We start from the raw sequence: 21,372 nt of genomic DNA, 5'->3' as shown, positions 1-21,372 counted from the left end.
ACAAAATCTCCCAGACTGTTCCCATGTCCATCATGCCCTGGATGGCATGTTATAGCCAAATTACCTTTGGAAAGTTCATCTGTATTCTCTCTGCTCCTCTGCTGGGAATTCCCTTAGTGGATGCTCTGTGATCTGCAAAGATCAGATAACTGCCTGCAGAGCCAACCGCTGAAATCAGTGCCATCCTCTGTGCACACAGCAGCATCTCCAAACCAATTGTACTGACAGGATTAGATCATTGTAGGAAAGCCATCTTCCCTTCCAGATGCCAGAAGGCACAACAGTTTTTAAATTTTAATTTTTTTTACTGTATTTGCAAACTGGATAATGTTTTATTATAGATCTATTATATTTTAGAAGCTACTGAAAATAAAAGCTTCTAATAGACCATGGTCAGAGAACCAGACTATCACAAGGGAATATTGTGCATATGGGTCTAACAGGAAGCCTGCAGAAGAAATACGCAAGGGACTGCACTGAAAGGCTACTTATTTTGTGCATTCAAAAGCATCCATTTTTTATTCCTTCTTCTTCAACACCACTTAGATAAATTCCTTCCAGAAGTTTAAGCTTTCATAGAGCACTAAAGAGATTTCTGCTCACCAGTTTCTAGGGGAGACAAGTGAATCCAAGTGACCCAAACCAGTCCTTCTAGCTGACACGTGATGACAGGTTTAAATATAGAGAACAGAAGGACCATGAGCTGAGATTAGTAAAGCCCATACAAATTCTTATTATTTAACACTAATACAGTGTAACACTAAGAGATACCAAAGTCTATTTGTGCTAGGTGCATTATACATGTAACTTGAATGGAAACCCTGCAAAGTGCTGCTTTGACAAACCTCAAAGTGCTTTTTTGGCTCTGCTTTGCTTATCATACCTATTCACTGAACTATTGAAACCTCAATGGTCTGAGACCTCCCGGGGCTCAAACACACAATCAAACCATCATGCCATAACAAATGTCAACTGAGCTATATCAATGACTGGTGTGCATGCTCCTAGCCATGACAACTGAAAGACAACACAATCTGGCTTAATTCTGATTTGTTTCAGGCTTTGCATTTGCTACTGGTAAAATATGTGCACAGGGATTAATGCCACAACTCAGCTTTGAAAGTTTCCTATTTGCAATTGACAATTTCCTAATAATTAAAAAAGACGCGTTGATTGTTTAATAGCTAAAGTTTAACTAGGACAGTTGTGTTCTTTAGGTACTCATGGAAGTGATTAAATCTTCCCACTAAGGTTTTAAAGTCTGACTAATATATTTTTACTGGTCTTAGGCACTGTTGAACCTTCTTTCCAAAAGGAAGAATCCTTTAGAAATGAATGGAAAAAGACACTTGATCAAGTTTAAACTCTTACACATTTGTTTCTGGAGTGATTTTATGGGATGAAGTATATGAATAGCTACAAGAGACAAATAGTCTAGCAGCAGTGCTTGTCCATCGTTAATGCTGCCTTGATATTGAGGTCTAACTATGATTCCCAGCAAAACCATTTTTCTTCCATTGTAACACAACTCTGTGGGATCATTCAGTTCACTGAAACATTATTACTAGTCTGTATTTACTTTAAAAGATAAGCAGTGCTAAAATTAAGGTTTTCTATCAATAATTAAATTGCTAACACTCAAGCCTGAATTCTGATTGACTTGACATGAGGATATGCAGTAAAAAACAGAGACTTGAAAGCCCTCAAATAGAAGAAGTGTAAAATCTCAATGCAAATAACAAGAGCTTTAAAATTAACTCCATCTTTTTAAGTCCAAGTTTCAATAGCTATAGGTTCTGACACATTGGGCTTTGTTGTCCTGTACGGCTCAGCTAAGCTTGTTAAGGAAGACATTCTCATTCTAGGTTTTTACCTAACTTCAAGTGGTATTCAAAGAATTACAAAAGCATTTACATTTCCTAGCTTAAAGAAATTATTTAACAAATATGGGATAGGTTAGAGATATGACTTTTTATGAAATGAAGAGCATAGAGAACAAATTATACACCATGCTAATAAGTAGAGACAGATATGTAATCACTTACTAATGGAACAACATTTTGTGCCAACCTTATTCATACTTCCTTCCAACTGCTGGACTCCTTCTGTCAGATATATTTCATTTTTCTTCAGAAGAGAGAGATACTAACATATTTTCCATCCTGTTTTTAAACCCAGAAGTCTAGTGCAAACTGAACTTTCTTGACATTTCAAAAATTCTATCAGTTTTAACAGCTTGAGGCCTTTTTATTACAAACATGTACATTTCCCTGCAGGGTTCTGGAAATCTTACAATTACATTCATTAAAAATGTCCATGATTATAGCCCAATGCGTGCTTCATAAATTTACCTTTACAGTTTCCTTTCAAGAATTATCCTGAGCATAATTTTCTATTGAATTCCACAAAACACCCACTTATTCATCCACCATGCCAGTTTTACAAAAATTGTGACAAAACCATCAGAAGAGAAAAATACTAGAACACAGTTATTGTCAATTTTTTCAGTACCAGGTTTGATGTCTATAGTATGACTCATTAAGACTCAACATAATAAGCATGTATGTCCATGAAAACAAATATAAAGAGGTCATGCTTCAGCAGCAGTCTAAAATTAAAGGCACTGCGTGCATTTTTTACTAGTACTAAGAGGATCTTCAGGTACATAATTTTGGGTCCCTAGCCATACCTAGGAGTCCCTCTGTTTGACAAGCTGAGCATCCCTTTCATGACAAAGTCCTAATATAATCTAAAGCACCTAACAACATCGTTTTTTCTCATGATGTAATAAATATGCTCAGGCCACACCTAGTGAATGCTGACTTCAACGAGTTCAGCACACAGTGACCACAGCTTCTTAGAAAGAAAAAGCAGGAAAGGTCAGAATTTCAGTCATCGTCTTTGGCTTTTCATCAGAATGTTGGTCTTGGTCTAGAACAGAGATTCGCATTCTGCTTGTCCCACTTCCTGTGAAATTTCACTTACCATCACCTTGTAGAAAAGCTAGAAAGTGGAAATGAGAAAGAAACTCTATGCTTTTCCTGTTGAAAATTTGCTACCTGTAGCCAGGCAAACAAGATTCACAGGGAAAGAATGAAAAGAAACTTGGGATCTGCTCCTGTCATTTATTTTTTTTTTCTCCAAAGGCAGACAAATATAAAATGAATAAACAGGCCTGGACATAGACACTGGAACCCAAGACCTTAATCTTAACACCTAAGAACAATTATCATTTTCTAGGAAGTTTATTTTGGTAATTACTTAAAGTCAATTGCAAATTAAGCTATCTAATAAGATACAGGGTAGGTTAACTCACAATCGCCCAGGGCAAAGCCTCTTGTACATCTTCAGTGCCTGGTTTTGGCTGCTGTTCAAACAGCATCCTGGACTAGTTTGATTTAATCTAGCAAAACATGATCCACTGGTTTTTTGGTGTTGTTTTTTTGTTTTTTTTTTCCAGTTGCTGCAAAAGCAAGAGGGACTCCAGCATGAAGAGTGAACTGATTCACTAGCAAGCTCTGTTTTCAGAACTGAGTGTACTTCAGCCATAAGTAAGAAGCACAAACCCTACGATTCATTTTCATACCGACTGTTAAACCACCTCTGCGCCTGAATCTCCCAGCTTCAATGTGACACTATTTCTAAGGCTTTAAATTAGAAGTAAACTTAGGGCTAGAGAATACTTTCATGTACAAGAATCACAGGACTGAGCCCATACCTTTTACAGAGTGATGTATGTGGTGGTTAAGGAAAGAATACTCATTTTACAGCTTCTAATCAAACCGGTCTAGGAATCAGACCAATCCAATAGTCATTCCCTTCTAAAACACTCTCATTGACTTGACTGCAAGATATAGGGGCCTAAAAACTCTGACCTAGGAGAATACAAGGAAAAAAATGTAAAAGTGTACAAATGAACTTCACAGTGCATGTCAAGGTTAAACCATACCATATGTTCCGAAAAATACAGACACAACAGGGAGTTGTAGGGAAGCATAAATAAAAACCACTGCAATAGGTAGATAATCTTTTGCACCAAATTTACACTACTGGTCCTTAAATGATAGTCTTTTAAAAGAGACTCTGTTTTGGAACGTGTTTCATTTTGTTACACAGAAAAAGTAATGATATAATAACTACTGTATAGGGCACAAGATTTACACCGCATTTACCTCAGAGTTGTATTTTTGGATGTATTCTTTTACCAGATATCTATATCAAAAATACCTTACTGCGCTTCTGTATCTGGTTTTTTGTTTGTTTTTTGTTTGGTTTTTTTTTTTCCTGTGACAAATGGATTCTATGCCTATATTCCTAAAAATGGTAATCCACATAGGAAAATCCATGTAGGAAATTCATCTTTCATACTAGAATTAAAATGACTGAGTAGCTGAATGCTGATTTTTGGTGTTACTGTTGTGTTGGTTGGGTTGTGTTGCTGATTGTTGGTGTTACTGTTACATTATTACTTAAACTGTTTAGTCTTGTGAAGTCTATTCTTATGGTGTCTTCATTTAAAAATCCTTTTTACTATTATCACCTAGAAGTGCTTATGTTTTCCTCTTTATTAAAACTAAGACCATGTAAATAAAAGCAATGAACATTTAACTGTTTATAGGTTGATCTACTTTCCATTGACTGCTTTTCTGTTTCCACTGAAATTCAACAAAGAAGCAAAAGAGAAGTAGAAAAAAGGTGTGAAGCCCAAAATAGCTGCTTGAGTCATCAACAGATTGTCTGAAATTATTCAAACAGGTGTTTGTGAGAGAATGAGCTATTTTCCTCCAGGCTGCGAAGGTGAATTCTAGAAGGGAAAAAAGTACTCTAAACAGGTCCTGAAGAGCAAGGAGGAAAATGCCCACCATTTTGGGAAGAGTATGACAACAGAGGGTTACCTCAGGAAAGTCTGAGCTATGGGGTTTTTTTTTTTGTGATAAGGCAGAACACCAGAGAGACACATGCCAGCACTAAGCCCAGCACCACAACCAGGGAGGAGAGAGTAGACTACACCTGTGCAACATTCTTCAGCACACATGTGCAATGTGTGGTTGTTTAGGTGGGTGGGAGAAGAGACACTAGAGCTGGCACCAGTGTGAGTCATAGGTCAGACACAGTCTTTCATGGGTAAACTTCAATAAATTTTGGATTTCCAAACTAACACCACTTTTGCTTTTCAGAATAAAGCTCATTAAAATGAGCTCCAATAAAGTCTCTCACAATATTCTTGGAACCAGACTAGGAGGTCACAGTTGGATGAGTGGACAACTAGATGGATGAAAAACTGGATGGATGGTTGGCTTAGAGTACAATGGCTCATGGGTGCAATTTACCTGGAGACAGATAACAAGCAGAGTACTGCATGGGTCTATCCAGGGACCTATGTTTAATGTCATTGAGCTGGAATTGGCAGTGGAGTGCTTCTTCATATAGTTTGTAGATAACACCAAACTGGGGGACCACACCATTTGCCTAAGGGCATGGCTGCCATTCAGAGAGACCTAAACAGGTTGAAGGGATGGGCGGTGAGCTGAATGTGAGTCAGCAGTGACCTCTGGCAGCACAAATGGATGACTGCAGCTGGGGCTGCATTAAGAGAAGCACAACCATTAGGTTGAGGGATTGTCCTCCTCTGCTCAGCACTCATTAGTGTGTCTAGAATAGTGTGTCTAATACACTTGGATTGCCCAATACAAGGAAGACTTGATAAACTGTAGTGACTTTAACAGAGGCCACCAAGATGCTTGGGAGCTGGAACACGACTTGTGAAGAGAGACTAAGGAAGGTGGACTTGTTCAGCCTGGAGAAGACGTGGCTTCAGGGGCATCTAACAGCAGTTGTCAGTGCCTGTAGAGAGGTCATTGAGAAGATGAAGCCAAGCTCTTCACAGTGATGTGTGGTGGGATGACAAGGGACAATGGGCATAAATTGAAACAAGAAGAGGTCCAGACTAGATAGATATATGGGAAAACATTTTAGCCATGAACACTGTCAAGCAGTGGATCAGCTTTCCCAAGGAAGTTGTGCAGTTTCCATGCCTTTTCAAGACTTGACTATATTAAGCCCTGAGCAAACCATTCTGACCTTACAGCTGACCCTGCCTTGAGAATGAGGTCAAAACAGATGATCTTCCAACCTGGACAATTCTGTGATTCTACAGTTCACAGAGCTCTTAAAAAGTTTCTGGGGATTGCCGGCAGAGAGTACATGCTATCTACCCAATTTCTTCCCCGTAACCCACTTACAATCAAAATGTCTGTTTTGTTTAGAAATAACAAACTGAATTAGAAAGTTGATGTATTTTGAGAATCAGACTGGCAGGCACTTTTGAGAAGAATGTTACTTTCTCCTCCGAGGCAGGTAACAGTAGCATGAGTGACAATGTTTATTGATCTTGGGTAAGAAAGATATGCTCCCAGAAGTTCTCATGAGAATCTAAATGCAGATAGTTAATTCAGCTGATGTTAATGGCTTTTGTCAGAATTTGGAGGGGTAAAAGAGTGTTGCTTAAACAGACCTACTCGTAATAAGAGTTGCTCAGTTAAGTGGACTTTTCTCCTGTTGTTTCTGAGTTCCCAAATACACAGCAGGCAGATGTTAAGGTGCAGTGCACTCTGACTGCTGACCTATTTATTGGTGTGATTCTCTGATGGCTAACCCATAGCAGAGACTCTGTGGCTCAGCTGTTCAAAAAGCTATAACACAAAGAAAGAGACGACAATCAGCAGAGTAGGTGTTGATTTGGAAGTTGGGTACTGGCAAAAATAGAACATATTTTCCTGGGTTTCAGCTGCTTAAATGAGGGGTATTCCCCTGAAGTTCTCTGGGCAAGACCTGAAACACAGACTGCTACTGCCTGGCATACTAAATTCCCTGCTTCCTCATTGATTTTCTAACACAATCTTAATGCTGTGTTAGCATCATTTCTCTGTCCATTCCATCTGCTCTAGGTCTCCCTTGCTGTTTCCTAGGAGATATATTGCTACAATGCCTGCATCTGTAAGGCAGCAGCAGATATGGGGGCAAGAACCACATGGCTGGAGGCAGCATTAATACCACCTGAACATCTGCAGGTTCTCAGGGGATCCTGCCACCCACTGTTTCGCAAAACCGGAGGGAGCTCTAGTTAAACAGTTAGCTGCTTTAGAGCTTCAGAGTGCTGTGGGAATGGGAAGCTATGGCTTCTCAAATCCTTTACACTTCCATTTGCTTCTTTCAGCCTACAACCTCTATTTAAAAAACAAAAACAAAAACAAAAAAACCTCAAAAACCAACCAACCAACCAACCAAACAAAAAACCTAAATTTGGGGTATTTTTGTCCAGTCAGCCTATTTAGTGAACACTTAAATCTTATTATTTACATAATTTTATGGGGGTTTTACTTGTTTACCATGCACTTATCAAAACTACTGATTGTTTATGTTATGTTCTTTAATTGGTCAGGACATGGCTTTTTCATATCCTTTCAGGTATGGTCTAAAAGACAAATTCCAAAATGTAATAGTAAGCATAATAAACTCAGTACTGCAATTAAACAGGGGTGACACAGCATATCAGGGTTGCTAAATCTTGCCTTGTGTCTTAACGTCTTCCTTGTTCTTCCCTTGGTAGGCACACATACAACTGAATATGGCTAACAAAATATACGAAGTCCTATGACATTTCTAAAAATATGCCTTTTTCTCACAAGTGACCCAAACTCTGTCAACAAACTCTTAAGTACACTCAGAAACAGATAATACAGAAAATAATTAACTTTTGCCCATATGTAGAATGAATTCCATGATTTATTTTAAACTGTGTTCATCTTTGCTTTCTTCACAGGAAAAATAGGTAAACAAGAACTTTTACATCAAATAGCTAATGTGTTTTTATTTAGGCAGAACTGTGAAAAAAATCAAGGTATTTTCTGAATGTATGGAAAGGAAAGAGAATTTATTAAAAAATCCACATAATGTTAATCAATAATGTATTTGGCGTAGAGAACCCATTCATTAAATGGGATCAGAAGCATAGTAAAGATTTATAGCGAAAGCATTAAAGGTTCAAATATAGAAGAAATACAACCATTTTTCTTGATGGCAAGAAGAACATTATGAAGCATAATACAGAAGAGTTACCTTACAGTGAAACCTACAAATCACTGATAGATATTTCCTCAAGGAAAACTGTCAGTCTCTTCAGAGTAAATATATAACACTTTTGTAGATGTTAGAGACACCTCATAGTATTTGTGAAAGAACAGATATTTGAGATGTTAGGTTATATATGAAAAGTGTTACCCTTCCTTAGTTCAGAAGGCTTAATTTCAATGTTACAATGAAATTCAGCTGTTAAAGGGCTATCTCCAGTGTATCAATTGCATACCCTCAAATTTAAATACCATTATGTAGCTAACATTTAACACAGAAAACAAGAGACAGAAAGAAATACTAAAGTAAATTAATGTGCGTCTCATGCCTAGCATAACACCGAATATATTTAAGCACGATAATTAATTAATTTCATAATATTCTTATAAATTCAGCCCTCAGTGACCTGTATTTCAAAACAGGATCTGACAAAACAGAAATCTCTTACACAGTCTAAAACATTAAGAAGGCTTTGAACAAAGTTCTCCAATTTGAAAGGTTTGGGGAAACATTCTGAAAAAAGCAGAACATTTCTCAGCTGTGTCTTTCAATAAGATGCACAACACGTTTGGCTAAGAAGGAATAAAGGATCAAGGCTTTCCTGTTGACAAAAAGCTTTCTTGCTATCCCAATCCAGATCTTCTAAGAGACATCTACTCCCCTCCATGCCTCCCATCACAAACTATTCTACAGCAAGCTAAAAAGCCCAATGACCTAAACCTCTGGTATAATGTTGATATCCTCAAGTTACTGAAACTGGACAAAAAAATCACTTTTAAACAGGTAATATTAGAAATGGAAAAGCTATGGTAGCTTGAAAGAACGTAAACCACTTCTGCATGTCCTCTGAAAATAATTTGTCCATTTCTGCCTGTGGGAAATACCATGATCTTTTTTACTGAAAAGAGGCAGAACTTAGTTGGATCACATAGTCTTCACTAAAAGAAGCTTTTGTAAAAACATCGAGGATATACTCATCCTTCAAAGACTGAAGCTAAACCTGACATGCTAAGTATCTATAATTTACATAAACCAGAAAGAAAATAACAGAAAAGACCAAGAGACACAAATTTTTTTTCTTTGTCACAGATGTCAGTGGGCATACTAAAATGAACCACAGAATTTTCCTGGAGATTGAATAGCATTGAAATGAATAGAAGTAGTTGGTGTAGTGTTTAATGGAGACAGAGAAAACCACAAACTGAAAACAGACTGACAATATGCTGTTTGTTATAAATACACCTTCAGTACACTTACTTTACACACTGTTCAACTTTAAACTGGAATTCAGCTTTGATAACATTTACAAGCACCTATTCTCAAAGGGAATATACACAAATACAGAGCTGGGAACAATTCAAACTCAGAAGCAAAGCCAAACTAAAGCATGGAAAAAAGAGGCATTCTTCAAGTTTGTGAACAGCAGCATCATATGGACATTAACTAGGTGCCTCAATAATATGAGAATAGTACGAATAATATGAGCAGAGTACAGACTTGGCCTATCATAGTTCTCAAATTGTCTCTGATACATTAAAAAACCTGAGCTTATCTTCTTGTCATAACACACCACCTCAGCCTTTATTCAGGAAACAATTTCTGCTGACCTGAGTATTACATTGTCGTGATAAAGTATTCCCCAGATTTCTCCCCAAATTTTAAGACAAGCACTAAACCCCCAAATGGTTTAATTTCTAGGCAATAATAAAATCTCAGAAACTAATCTAAAATGTTTTTTTCATCTTAAACCATAGGTAAGGACCCGATTTGCTTTCTGAAGTTCCCATTTACAGATTTAATTTTCCAGCTGAGCAAAATGAAAACATAATTTTTCCTACAGATGTCAGTATTGTAATCTAGCTCTGTGGACTGAAAATCAAACACTAGCTTCTTCTGGCCATATATGATCTTTGCAAATAAAAACTTCATAACTTGAATTCAAATACATCTAATGCCAAAACGCAACCCTACTTACAAACATACTGAAGTCATACCTGGATCTGACCACTTTAATTTGAATAGGCTTTTGCTAAACAGTGGCTTTCGCTGGCCATTTTGTGGATGGTGCATTCACAGGCTAGCCTGTTGGAGCTACCATATATTCACATATCAGTGGACATAGTGCTAGAAAGATTTTTGGTCTGTAACAAGGAATATCTTCCTCTGTATAAAAAGTGTATTCTGCATTTGATCCATTAAAGGTACTCCCTGGCTGGAAGTTCCTGCATGGTACATATATCAAAAGCAAGACACGGACTCAAAAAGAAGACAAGTGTTGTAAAAGGTGGTATTTTATAGTCATATTTCAGGCCATATATTCAAAATGTAAATTTTGTGATGTGTTGTTTTTTTCTCTATTATTTCTTCTGAACACCTCCGTTTTTAGATCTGCTGTTCTCAGATGTAAGTCAATATAATATCACTGTACTTTCAGGAGTTCAGGAAGCAGATGTAAGGGAGCTCAAGGAGATTAAGATTAAAAGAAAGTAACTGGATTAAGAGCATGTTTTAGTCCAGAGTTCCCCGAGTCAAGCATCAGAGAAAGTCTGCCAGCATACCTAGAGAGCATGTTATCAAACACAGTCAAACTGATGCCCTCAAACCCTGATTCCGCAGTGGCTATATACACAGGAACTTTCAGCTGCTGAACCACATTTTTTCTTGAAATACATAATAAAATAATACATATGACTATGTATGATGGTGCCGAATTCTAGGGAGGCTTAATCCTTCTGCACTCTGGCTCTCTGAAGTTGCTTGTGCATTTCTGACTTTTTTTCCCCTTAATAAAATCTGTAAGAGTAACATGAGTTTCTTCTGCAAACCCATATTTTTTTTGTTTGTACCTTTACCAAAAAATTAAAGCATATTAATACCTTAATTTTAATAATTTTGTTAAATTATGTGTTGGAAATGACTGGTTTGGGTTTGTTTTACAAAGTACAGCTGTGTGACTTGCATTGAATTTATGTGACTTCTGGCAGCTAAACTTCTAAGCACACATTAAATTAATAACTATAGGAATAACTATAGGTGTGTTGTAGAAACAGCAGTTATCCTATAGCAGATGATGAATGTGTTTCACTAGATATTGGAAAAATTAAGATGAGCAGTGCATTATGTACTTTAATGCAGTGGGATATGGATAAAGAATTAGTTTACAGCTACTTGCTTACTACAGACCTCAACAGCATTTTATCACAGTGTCCTGTTCACTAATTACATCCTATTTTCTATTCCAAGCTATCATGTAGCCATAGTTAATTTGAAGCACTTATTGCCACCTCTGAAAGTTGCCTAGCATCACTAGGTACTGGGTGATGCCTCAAAACACTGACACAGCCCTGCTCTGCAGGAGAGGGACAAATAACAACTACGTTCAGAAAAAGTCCGAGGACAGATTAGTAATAAATCAGCAATATATCACTAAGCAAGGTATGCAGGGTTATTACTTTCTTATAGCTACATCAGTCAGAGATTTAACAGTCCTATATCTTGTTATGATGACTTTTTCTGCACATTTTCAAGAGTAGTTCTCTAACTTCTAAGCAATTTCTACTTGCCTTTGAGTACCAGTGTGTTAATAAAAAGACAAAAACACTATAGGACAATCCTATTACAACTATTATAATGAATCGGAATGTGTGCTTTTGATGTTGAGTCTTTGAACTTTTTTGCTTTGAAATTTAGTTACAAAACATAGAAGTCTACCACAGAGAACACAGATTATCCAGAGGGAACAATACCAACAGGGATTTTTTGAGGGGGAAAAAAGCCTACAAAAGACAGTAAATATTTTCCCTTGTCTGTTAATATTTTTTTTTTAAAAGCCAAGTCCTATGAGTATAGGACTAAATGGATGTAATTATTTTAAGCTAAACACAAGTAAAACAAAGTTATCAATATTTAAGGGCAAATTTAATAGAATCCATCATCATACCTTGTTATGTGTCTGAGTTTGTCCAACCAGGATAAGGATATTTGATGAGATAATAGACAGGCAGAAATTTATTAGGATTATTGACCTCTCAGATCTGATGTACCTGTTCAAATAAACAAAGAGAGGGTACAGCTTTTCCAAAAGGAAAACAACTAGTAAGTCATACAAAGCTTTGATGCAATTCTTGCATTAAATATTGGAGGTACTCTGAAAGGTAAGAGCTCTCCTTCAAGTGCTCAAAAGAGTATCAGGGAGCTATCACATTACAGACATAACAACCATGATATTTTGATATCTGTTCTGCAATTCCCTCTTAGTATCTTGGTATATTTTAAAAATAATAATCAATGTTTCTTTTAAAAACTGCTGGCAACACAGTTCTAACTCCGTACTGATAATAACGGGCTTGCATGCATTCAATGTCAGGAACTTCTTATGCTCCCTGCTCATCCCTGGGAATATCCACAGCTGGAATAGACACTCACAATAACTAACTTCAGCAAAAATATGGTGATTGACATAAACAGAAGATGTGGTTCATGATGCATAAGTAAGATGCAGGTTTGTTGATGATACTATGCCAGTGCATTTTGGAACATGTTATCCGGATAACGATAACATTGATCTTGAAGTTCCACCACATTTACAAAATAATTTATATGAAGAAACAATAATACTGTAATATCTTCACCTTCATAAAATCTAATGCCAAAAAATAGCTGTTTGTGCAGAAAGATTAAATTATAGCAGTAAGCATCACAGTCTCTCTTGCAAACTTACCGTACTCATTTTACAAGTAAGTTTAACATGAAAAAGTCAAATAGTCTTATCACCTATTTCCCTACAAGACACTAATGCTCTGATTTTTCTATATATGGCCTTTTACGTGCTGTTAAGACAGAAAGAGCATGGTTATGGTTTCAAGTGAAGTACCTTACTGACCTGATTTTCATAGCTGCTACCAGAGTAAATGTTGACTAATGAAGTAAGTGAAAGGTAAGGGTGCTCCATTCCTCTGAAGACCATGCCATATTCTATGACCTATACTATATGCTTCTCACTGGAGCTTAGTTAATATTTCTGTCTCTTCCTGAGCTGTACACCCATCGCTGACACTCTGAGGAGGTCATAGCAAAGGGTGCTGAATGCATGAGAAATGCTGAACTTTGAACATGAGATGAATTGTAGTTGCTTATTCTCAGCTCTACACAACATCACTACGTTTTTTAGTTAACAGACAAAACAATCCTAGTACCACAACCCACATTTTTCCTTAAAATATAAATGTTTTTAAGATTAGTTCTATCTGTTTGCAATCAAATACAGAAAGTCTAGTGCCTTCGAATGCACAGTCAGTATGCTTCTACTTCCCAACTCGTTAACTATTGATTCACCTGGGGTGGTTCCCAACACTGAGTATCTATAGATTATAAAGGATCTTAGTGTTTGAGTAAATATAGTGCAAGCAGGAGCTCATAGCATTGACACAAACAGGGAAGGTCTTAGTGTTTCTGCCAGCCTGCTATTGATGAAAGGAAGGGAAGGGAAGGGAAGGGAAGGGAAGGGAAGGGAAGGGAAGGGAAGGGAAGGGAAGGGAAGGGAAGGGAAGGGAAGGGAAGGGAAGGGAAGGGAAGGGAAGGGAAGGGAAGGGAAGGGAAGGGAAGGGAAGGGAATATTAGATTGACAATGAATTTATTTTTCATTTTGAATTTTCAGTTGGGTAGATCAAATCAATCAACCATAACAGAATGCTCAGACAGGCCTTCTTTTGACCCAAATACTTCTACCTTATATCACTTCTAAACAGGCCCTGCCATTCAGAGGGAAGGTGGGTGTTCCAAAATATAAATAGAGACATAAAGACAAAATATCAGTTTTATCCCTACCCCCATATTTATATATATATATATAAAAAGCATATATACATAAAATCTTCATTGTCTGGATTCTCACTATAGCTGGTTGCTACGTGCTCTTGAGACATGTGTTGAAGGCAAATCTTAATGATTCAAATGACAGGCCACTCTGTTGTCATACTACTTTCAAAATATCTTACTGATAGAACATTGAGATCTATATGAGGTACCTTTTCTTCAGCTGGATGCAGAACCTGCACTAGTTCCATAACTTACCATATACATTTTTTTCTCTGCTTGAAAGTTACCATAATCATAGAATCATAGACTGATTTGGGTTGGAAGGGACCTTTAAAGATCATCTAACCCCAACTCCCCCATCACAGGCAGGGACACCTTCCACTAGACCAGGTTGCTCAAAGCCCCATCCAACTTGACCTTGACCTCTTCCAGGGACGGGACCTCCACAACTTCTCTGGGCAACCTGTGCCAGTGTCTCACCACCTTCACTGTAAAAAATTTCTTCCTTACATTTAATCTAAATAATGGAGAACATCAGTTCCACTGAGCATGACAGTATTTCCATCCAAGTGCTAAATATATCAGGGACTGCAAAAATAACATTATAATTCTTCAGATGGGAATTATATCCTGAAATAATCTCATTCTTAGCTTTGACAGACAAGAGCTGTTAATTTTTATACTTGTACATATAACTTATGTAACTCGATATTCTATATTTATTACATATATTTTTAATCCTGTGAGTCTCTGTGGCTACATAAGAGAATGAAAGAGATTAGGGTGTAAAATTATCATGCTCCTTTTAAAAGCAAAGTTTTATTGGTTAAGTTTATGTTACCCTAAAAACTATTGTTTTTTCCCTGTGTTTCTTCTTACTTGCATAAGAACTTGTTTTTCTTTTACTATGGAAAAAAAGCTATATGAGAACCCATGTTCACTGTTAAAAAATATTTTTTATTTACATGACTTTTCCTCATACTTCTCTACTTCTACACTAAGACATCATGCTATTTCTCATCACAACTCAAATTAATTTACTTCATAAATATCTATTGTACTTTTAAGTCAATATATTATTTTAATAGAGTTAACTCAGGATGGAAAGAAAGTCTATTACTGGAATGTAGAACCACACTATTTGAGACTACTTAATTTTGTGACCTTCATTGAAACTTATACATGAATTTGATAAACTCAAAACCATTTGACTGAACCTCCCTAAATCTGCAATATCTGGCGTGGCACTTTAATATGTCATTTTTATCACATAGAAGTTTTGTATTAAAATGTAAATGGAGGAAAAACAGTCAAAGGTATAGGCCAGAAGCCTCACATGAAACATGCCATATAGAAGAATCCTGTAAAATATTATTTGGCACTATGAATACCCCACTGAAAGAACAATACCATTCACACTGAGGTGGGGAAAGAGAAGAGCACCTAATGTGCTCTTTAAATATTAATTCAACTTTATATAACTATGCATTCACATTCAGCTTTGTCCATCCATTACATACCTCCATAGCGCTGCATAGACAACTGCTAAGGTGATCAAGGCCAAGCATGAAAGACCACTGCCTACTATTAAGGTCACTGAGGGTGTACCAGATGATTCCATGATCTGTAGGTTACAACAGACAACCATGAAGAAAAAAATCCTCCAGCAATTAAAACAATCAAAAAAAAAACCAACCCAACAAAAGCAAAATGATAAAAGCAGTCACACTGTCACGGATAGCTTTAGTAATATTACTTATGAAGCAGAAATCAACTTAATTCCAAAACTGATCCATACATAACTCTGAGATCTGCTTAATTATTGGTACATTCCTCAGGGACCTTTGAGCTTTAAAATGTCTTGCAATACCTGCATGACATTTTGAGAAATAAAGTTGTAATATTACAATGTAATAGGAGACTGTGATGTTAGCAGAAGTTTAAACTACTTCTCAGATAAAATTAATTAAAAGATATATTTCTCTTGAGAAACAGCAATGTTTAGAATTGTGTGTTAAACAAACAGCTTGGTTTCACTGTAATGTATAAAGATCATGTGGTAATTTGTCCCAGAATTCGATTCATGCTTGTTGCAGAATTACCAAACTTTCTGACTTTTAATAACTTTGACTTCAATCCACTATTCTCACATGCTTAATTTCCTTGGGCCTCTGTCTAGAAGGAGTGGCAAGATATCTATGGCAACAATATCACAAGCTTTCTGTAAAGAAGCTTCAAATTTAAAATTATTTAACTTATACTCTGTGTATTAATAAAAAATGAAAATAAATAAATGACCTTGAAAATCCCAGCTGTAAAAGAAACTATTATCGCCAAATATCAGGTAAGGTTTTTCCTCCATATGTGAATGTGCTTATGGTCTGAAATTGACATGGTATTTGCTAATACAAATGGAAAAAAGATAGATCTAAAAGTTTTAAAAGATACCGTGCCTGGTTTACCAAAAAGCTTTTTAGAGCCTCAGGGATGTATTGTAAATTACGTTTATCAAGATACCTTTTGTCACCCAAACAGGAGGTAAGACTGATGTACTTTTAGGCCAGATCTCAGGGAGAAAGTAACGTTTTATTTCAACCACTTTGTTCCAAACTGATCTACTTTGCTGTTAAAAAGAGTCTGAACATATGCTTCCAAAACCAGGAAAATCATGCTTTAGCAGGATAACTTCACAAATATTTGCTTTTTAGCTATTTTTGCATTCAATAATATTGGGAGTGTTTGCTTGTACACTTAATGTTGCCTCTTTCTCATGAAAACTTGATTATTTTTCTTACATCATATCAACAGACTACACAGAATATCTGTGCTGAAAATGTCCAATGCAGATCTGCAATCTGTTTAACTACAGTATCTAGGGTTTTCCTACCAAGAGCAGTAATAAAGCCCTGTACATTCCCCTGGAAAGGCTTGCAACCTTTAAAAAAGCTTGTTGAGTGGATAATTGTTCAATACAAAAGTTTTCAACACATTTGCATCACAATTAGAAGGCTTTCTCTGAGAAATTCAGAGCCTGAGAGCATGCAAATTTCACTAGGATTTAGTTATATCATAGAATCTGGAATTCATTTCTCTGAGACACTGTAGACACCAGGAGACCGACGTTTGCCTACCTGCGATATTAAACAATTGCTCAATGCAACGTCTGAAATATACCTGAGAGGAAAGCTCGACCAGCTACCCCCCCCAGCCCCCCGCAGCCCCCCCGCTATTGCCTTTTGCATTAAAACTGGATTTTCCTCCCCCCACCACCCCCCTTTGTTACTTACTATTTCTCTAGGTTGCTGAGCCAAAATGGCGAAGGTAGAGAGACGATCACATAAGCATTTCGTATGGGATGCATCGGTAAGCACAGTTTTACATCCCTGGGTGGACCAGGTTCCCAAAGAGTCGTTCCTGCAAAGGAGAGAGGGGGGGGTGGGGGTGGGGGAAATGGGGATAATTACGCCTGACGGCCAATTCCGTGCGGAGAAAACGCAGTTTAACCGCGAGGAGAGTGTAGTCTAGTTCCCGGACAGCGGAGAGGTACTTGTTGTGGGGCAGGACCGGCCCCGGCGCCCCCGCGGCGCGGCGCGGCCGGGCGGGGAGCGGGCGCGGAGCGGGGCGGCGCGGGGCGGCGCGGAGCTGTCCGGCGCGGCGGTGCTGACCGTCCGGCCGCTGCGCTGCGCTGCGCGGAGCCCCGCCAGCCGCGGCAGCAGCCGCCCCCTGCGCTGCCAGCCACCTCCGAGCCTCCACAGAGCACTGCGAAAAACTCATCGGGGGAAGTGGGGGAGGCTTGCTCGCGCTCTCGCTCTCGCTCATTCTCTCTCTCTCTCTCTCTTTTCCTACCGGCTCTGTTTCTGGCCCTTTTGTAAAAAATGTGGTGGTCGGTAGTTGTAGTGTCTTTTTTTCACACACACCCTCCGCCCCCCCAGCCCCCCCTCCCCCCTCTTTCGTGTGTGTGGCTAGGTTAAAGGCATATGGTTCCCAAACGCCTGTCTGGGTTATGCCAATTGGACCGGGAAATGCCGGATCTTCTGTTCTGACGTCTATTTTTGCTGAGGATATTTGATGTTTTTTGTTGTTGTTTTTAGTGATCAGCCTTAGAAATTTCACCCTGGAAACGGCAGCATCAGATGCCTCCAACTCTTGCCTTAGCTCCAGCAGAGGGGTGGATTTCAGTACAGCAGCACACAACATCACCAAAGAGACACGAGTTCGCCCTCCAGACATCACTCAATCAACTCGCCTTTCCCCAGCTCCCTCCCCCTTCCTGATTTCTTTTTCTTGGGGTGGCAGCAACACGCTAACCCCAAGCCAAAGCGATCATTTGCTGACACTTTCCACCAACCGCCCCTAAACAAAACAAGATGATTAACACAGCCCCCGAATTCAATTAGACATTCAATATGCTAATGCGAGGTCTGAAACCCACCCCAGCAGAACAATAAAAATGGTATCAACCCACGTTTTCTTTGTGCAGGCAAAGAGAGCGAGGGAGAGACAAAAAATCATTTCTCCTTTTTTCTGAACTGCAGGGGGGGGGGGGGAAATAATTTCTACAGGAAAAAGGGGTGGGTTGCAACTAAAGCAAACCTATTATCTATTATGTGTCATGTTTAGAGAACAACAACTGGGTTTCTTTCTTCTTTCCCCCCCTCCTTTCATGTCCAGGGAGCAACTGCAGCGACTCTGCTGCCAGCAGCAGTGCGCGCGCTGTCAATTCCTGTCCATTTCACCTCAGGTCACTAAATGACTTGAAAAAAGAAAAACGAAGGTGGGAGAAACAAGGTGGGGGAATAATAATAATTTCCGGGCCCTCTGATCACCCTTGTTTCACCTCTTCTGCCTTGACAACCCACCTCTGTAAGTGATTCTACATGCCAGGGCCCTCATGCAAAGGCAATTTGTTATCCCAAGCCTGCTCTTAGAGAGCAGTTCACCCCAGCCAACCTCGGCATTTTGCACCACTAGTTTTTGAACACACACCAGATGTAACCCTTACACACTATTGTCTTCAGAACAGTATCCTGTAATAAACAAAACAAACAGCAACCGAGGGAAACAATTGAGAGAAAATCATGAATTCCTCAAGCCACTAAAGCTGCCTGTTAGCTTTCCTTCACAAATTGTGTCTTTCAGAGAGCCACAGGCTAAATCAACTTCCACTTTGAAAAACATAGTTACATATTCTAAATTCTGAAGCATTATCTTCTGGACAACTTAACCAATCTATTTTATTAGCTTTCCTGTCTCTTATTTTATTGTGACACATATTTAAGGGCATATGAAATGCATTTATCTGGGCTGATTAAATATTAAATAACAATAGCTTAAGAGAAATTGATGTGTTTTAAAACAAAAGGATGTTATTATTCATCCTGAGAATAAGATTTAATATATTCATCCTGAGAATAAGATTTAATATATTGAATCCACTCTATGCTGAAAAGTGCTGGATGCACAATGCATACAAGTTAGCACTAAATCCTTGCAGATGCTGTCCAAAACATAGAGTTAGACAAGTTCTATTTATAAAAGATAGAAAACACAGAGACTGATTTAATTTAAAACCAATCATCTGTTACAATTATAATTATATTTAAATTAGTATAAATCATGGGCAGTTCACTAGGTTTAGAGGGGTAATGCTATTCTTCAGGTCACTTGTGCAAATACAAAATTCCATCATACAGTAACTGAGAAGCTCACTGTTGTACTGTATCACCAGGTATTACAAATACACTCCACCTTTTTGTACTTCTTGAATACTAATGAAAATTTCAGAGGAATTTCCAAAAGCGCTCTGAAATGAAGAAAATGCTCTAACTGAATATAACAATATGACATCCATTGACATGGCGGGAGCAGAGTCAGTCTAGTATTGACTCTTTTTACATCTCTGTTCATTTTTTCAATGGTACACTTCAATTTCTTGCCTAGCAGCATTATATTTGAATATGTACCAGATGAAAATTCAGTGATTAAATATGGTCTCTCTTTTCTAACCAATGCAGTTAAAAAATAATAATAATAAAGCATCTTTAATAAATATATTTGTAGTCTGTTGAAATAATGGCTGACAGAAGCTGTGCAGAATGTTATACTAAGCCCATGAAGGAGACATGTAACAATGAGCAGAATCCAGAAAAGAAGTGTTACTGCAATTTATTGCACACTGCTCATGCATGCAAAACAGTAAATGTATGATTATAAACTCACTCAGAGATGCTGGACTTTTCACTTGCTGACATAAAATCAGTATTTCTTTTTAGGTATAAAGTAGATAAGGATGGAAATATGAAGTTAAATGATTGTATCATATTTAGTACATCTCAATGCTATAGTTTTTATGAAGTCCTCCATCTATGATCTGTCTCTCTTATAATGCAACTCTTCTGGGCCAGTCATAATCTGCCTCATATCTGAAAGGTTGTTTTCCTTTTTGGTGTGATTTTCTTTGACTACATGTCTAACATTTAGGGTTATCATATGAATATGCAAAAGGGCACCTATTAGTCCTGTGGATCTTTCTTGTTATGCAGAAACCTATAAAAGTGTGACAGGTACTATTAACACATGCTCTATTTATATCAAGGAAAATTATCAAACTGAAAATAGGTAGCAAATATAGATGTAGGATCATGCCCATTATTGACAATTTTGTACAGTTTCGCTGAGCTACAGATGATTTAATCAACCTGGCAGAATTCCCATGATATAAGCATAGGAATTCCCAAGGATAGATTCACCATTGCAGATCCTGTGTCATCCTGCAGCTGAGGCAGGGGAGAAAGCAGGGGGAGCAGAGAAGCAGGGGGAAAAGTCTAAGTAGGATGTAATACGGGCCCATAAATTTACGGCTAATATGGCAAAAGCACCAAAAAAACATCAGCTCAAACATTTGCCTGTAAGTGTGTCCTTCTCAGAATAGCGTTACAGTTAGAGGAATACTGGAGTGTCTTTTTAAATGCCTTTCAGAGTTTAATGTAAACTTCTTAGTTCTAATCAAGAATTGTGAACATACTGTGCAATAAAAATGATGGCCAAATGATGTACAGAAAAGTATTTCAATTGTGTATGATACAGAAGAAATAAAGTGAATTTTACTCTTTAAAATGTATTATGCAATATTGCATGATATATAAAAGTGATGCTCACTACTGAAAACAATGATATGACTGTCTCAGATATTGAAATGGAAATGTAGTTTATAGGATAGGAGCATTTCAGTAGAATAAAAAAATCATTCACAGACACGACTGCCAATCTGACACAGACTGATGATGAAGCCATGTTTACTATGCTAGCAACTATGTTCCCATTATTTTGCAGTATTTTTCTTGGTCTCAATACACAGTTTACCACTTACTATTGACATAATTTGTTAAAATTAATAATATACATATCTTACTAATTACATTGTTT

The 21,372-nt window shown here is 37.7% G+C and overlaps 1 protein-coding gene across 6 annotated transcripts in view; it reads right to left on the bottom strand.

Moving 5' to 3' along the window:
- The window catches only part of ADGRB3 (adhesion G protein-coupled receptor B3), a 466,021-nt gene that overhangs the window by 83,842 nt on the left and 360,807 nt on the right, over window positions 1-21,372 (bottom strand). For all 6 annotated transcript variants that reach the window (XM_037392627.1, XM_037392623.1, XM_037392625.1 and 3 more), the window contains 3 exons: window positions 17,235-17,361; window positions 15,468-15,571; window positions 12,071-12,173 (listed from right to left, as the gene is read on the bottom strand). In XM_037392627.1, the coding sequence (XP_037248524.1) occupies window positions 12,071-12,173; window positions 15,468-15,571; window positions 17,235-17,361 (334 nt within the window). The remainder of the gene's footprint in view (window positions 1-12,070; window positions 12,174-15,467; window positions 15,572-17,234; window positions 17,362-21,372) is intronic.

The sequence above is a fragment of the Falco rusticolus genome, chromosome 6, assembly GCF_015220075.1.
Source record: "Falco rusticolus isolate bFalRus1 chromosome 6, bFalRus1.pri, whole genome shotgun sequence".
Lineage (NCBI taxonomy): Eukaryota > Metazoa > Chordata > Aves > Falconiformes > Falconidae > Falco > Falco rusticolus.
The sequence above is the reverse complement of the archived record's forward strand: the minus strand, read 5'-3'. Positions and strand labels throughout refer to the sequence as shown.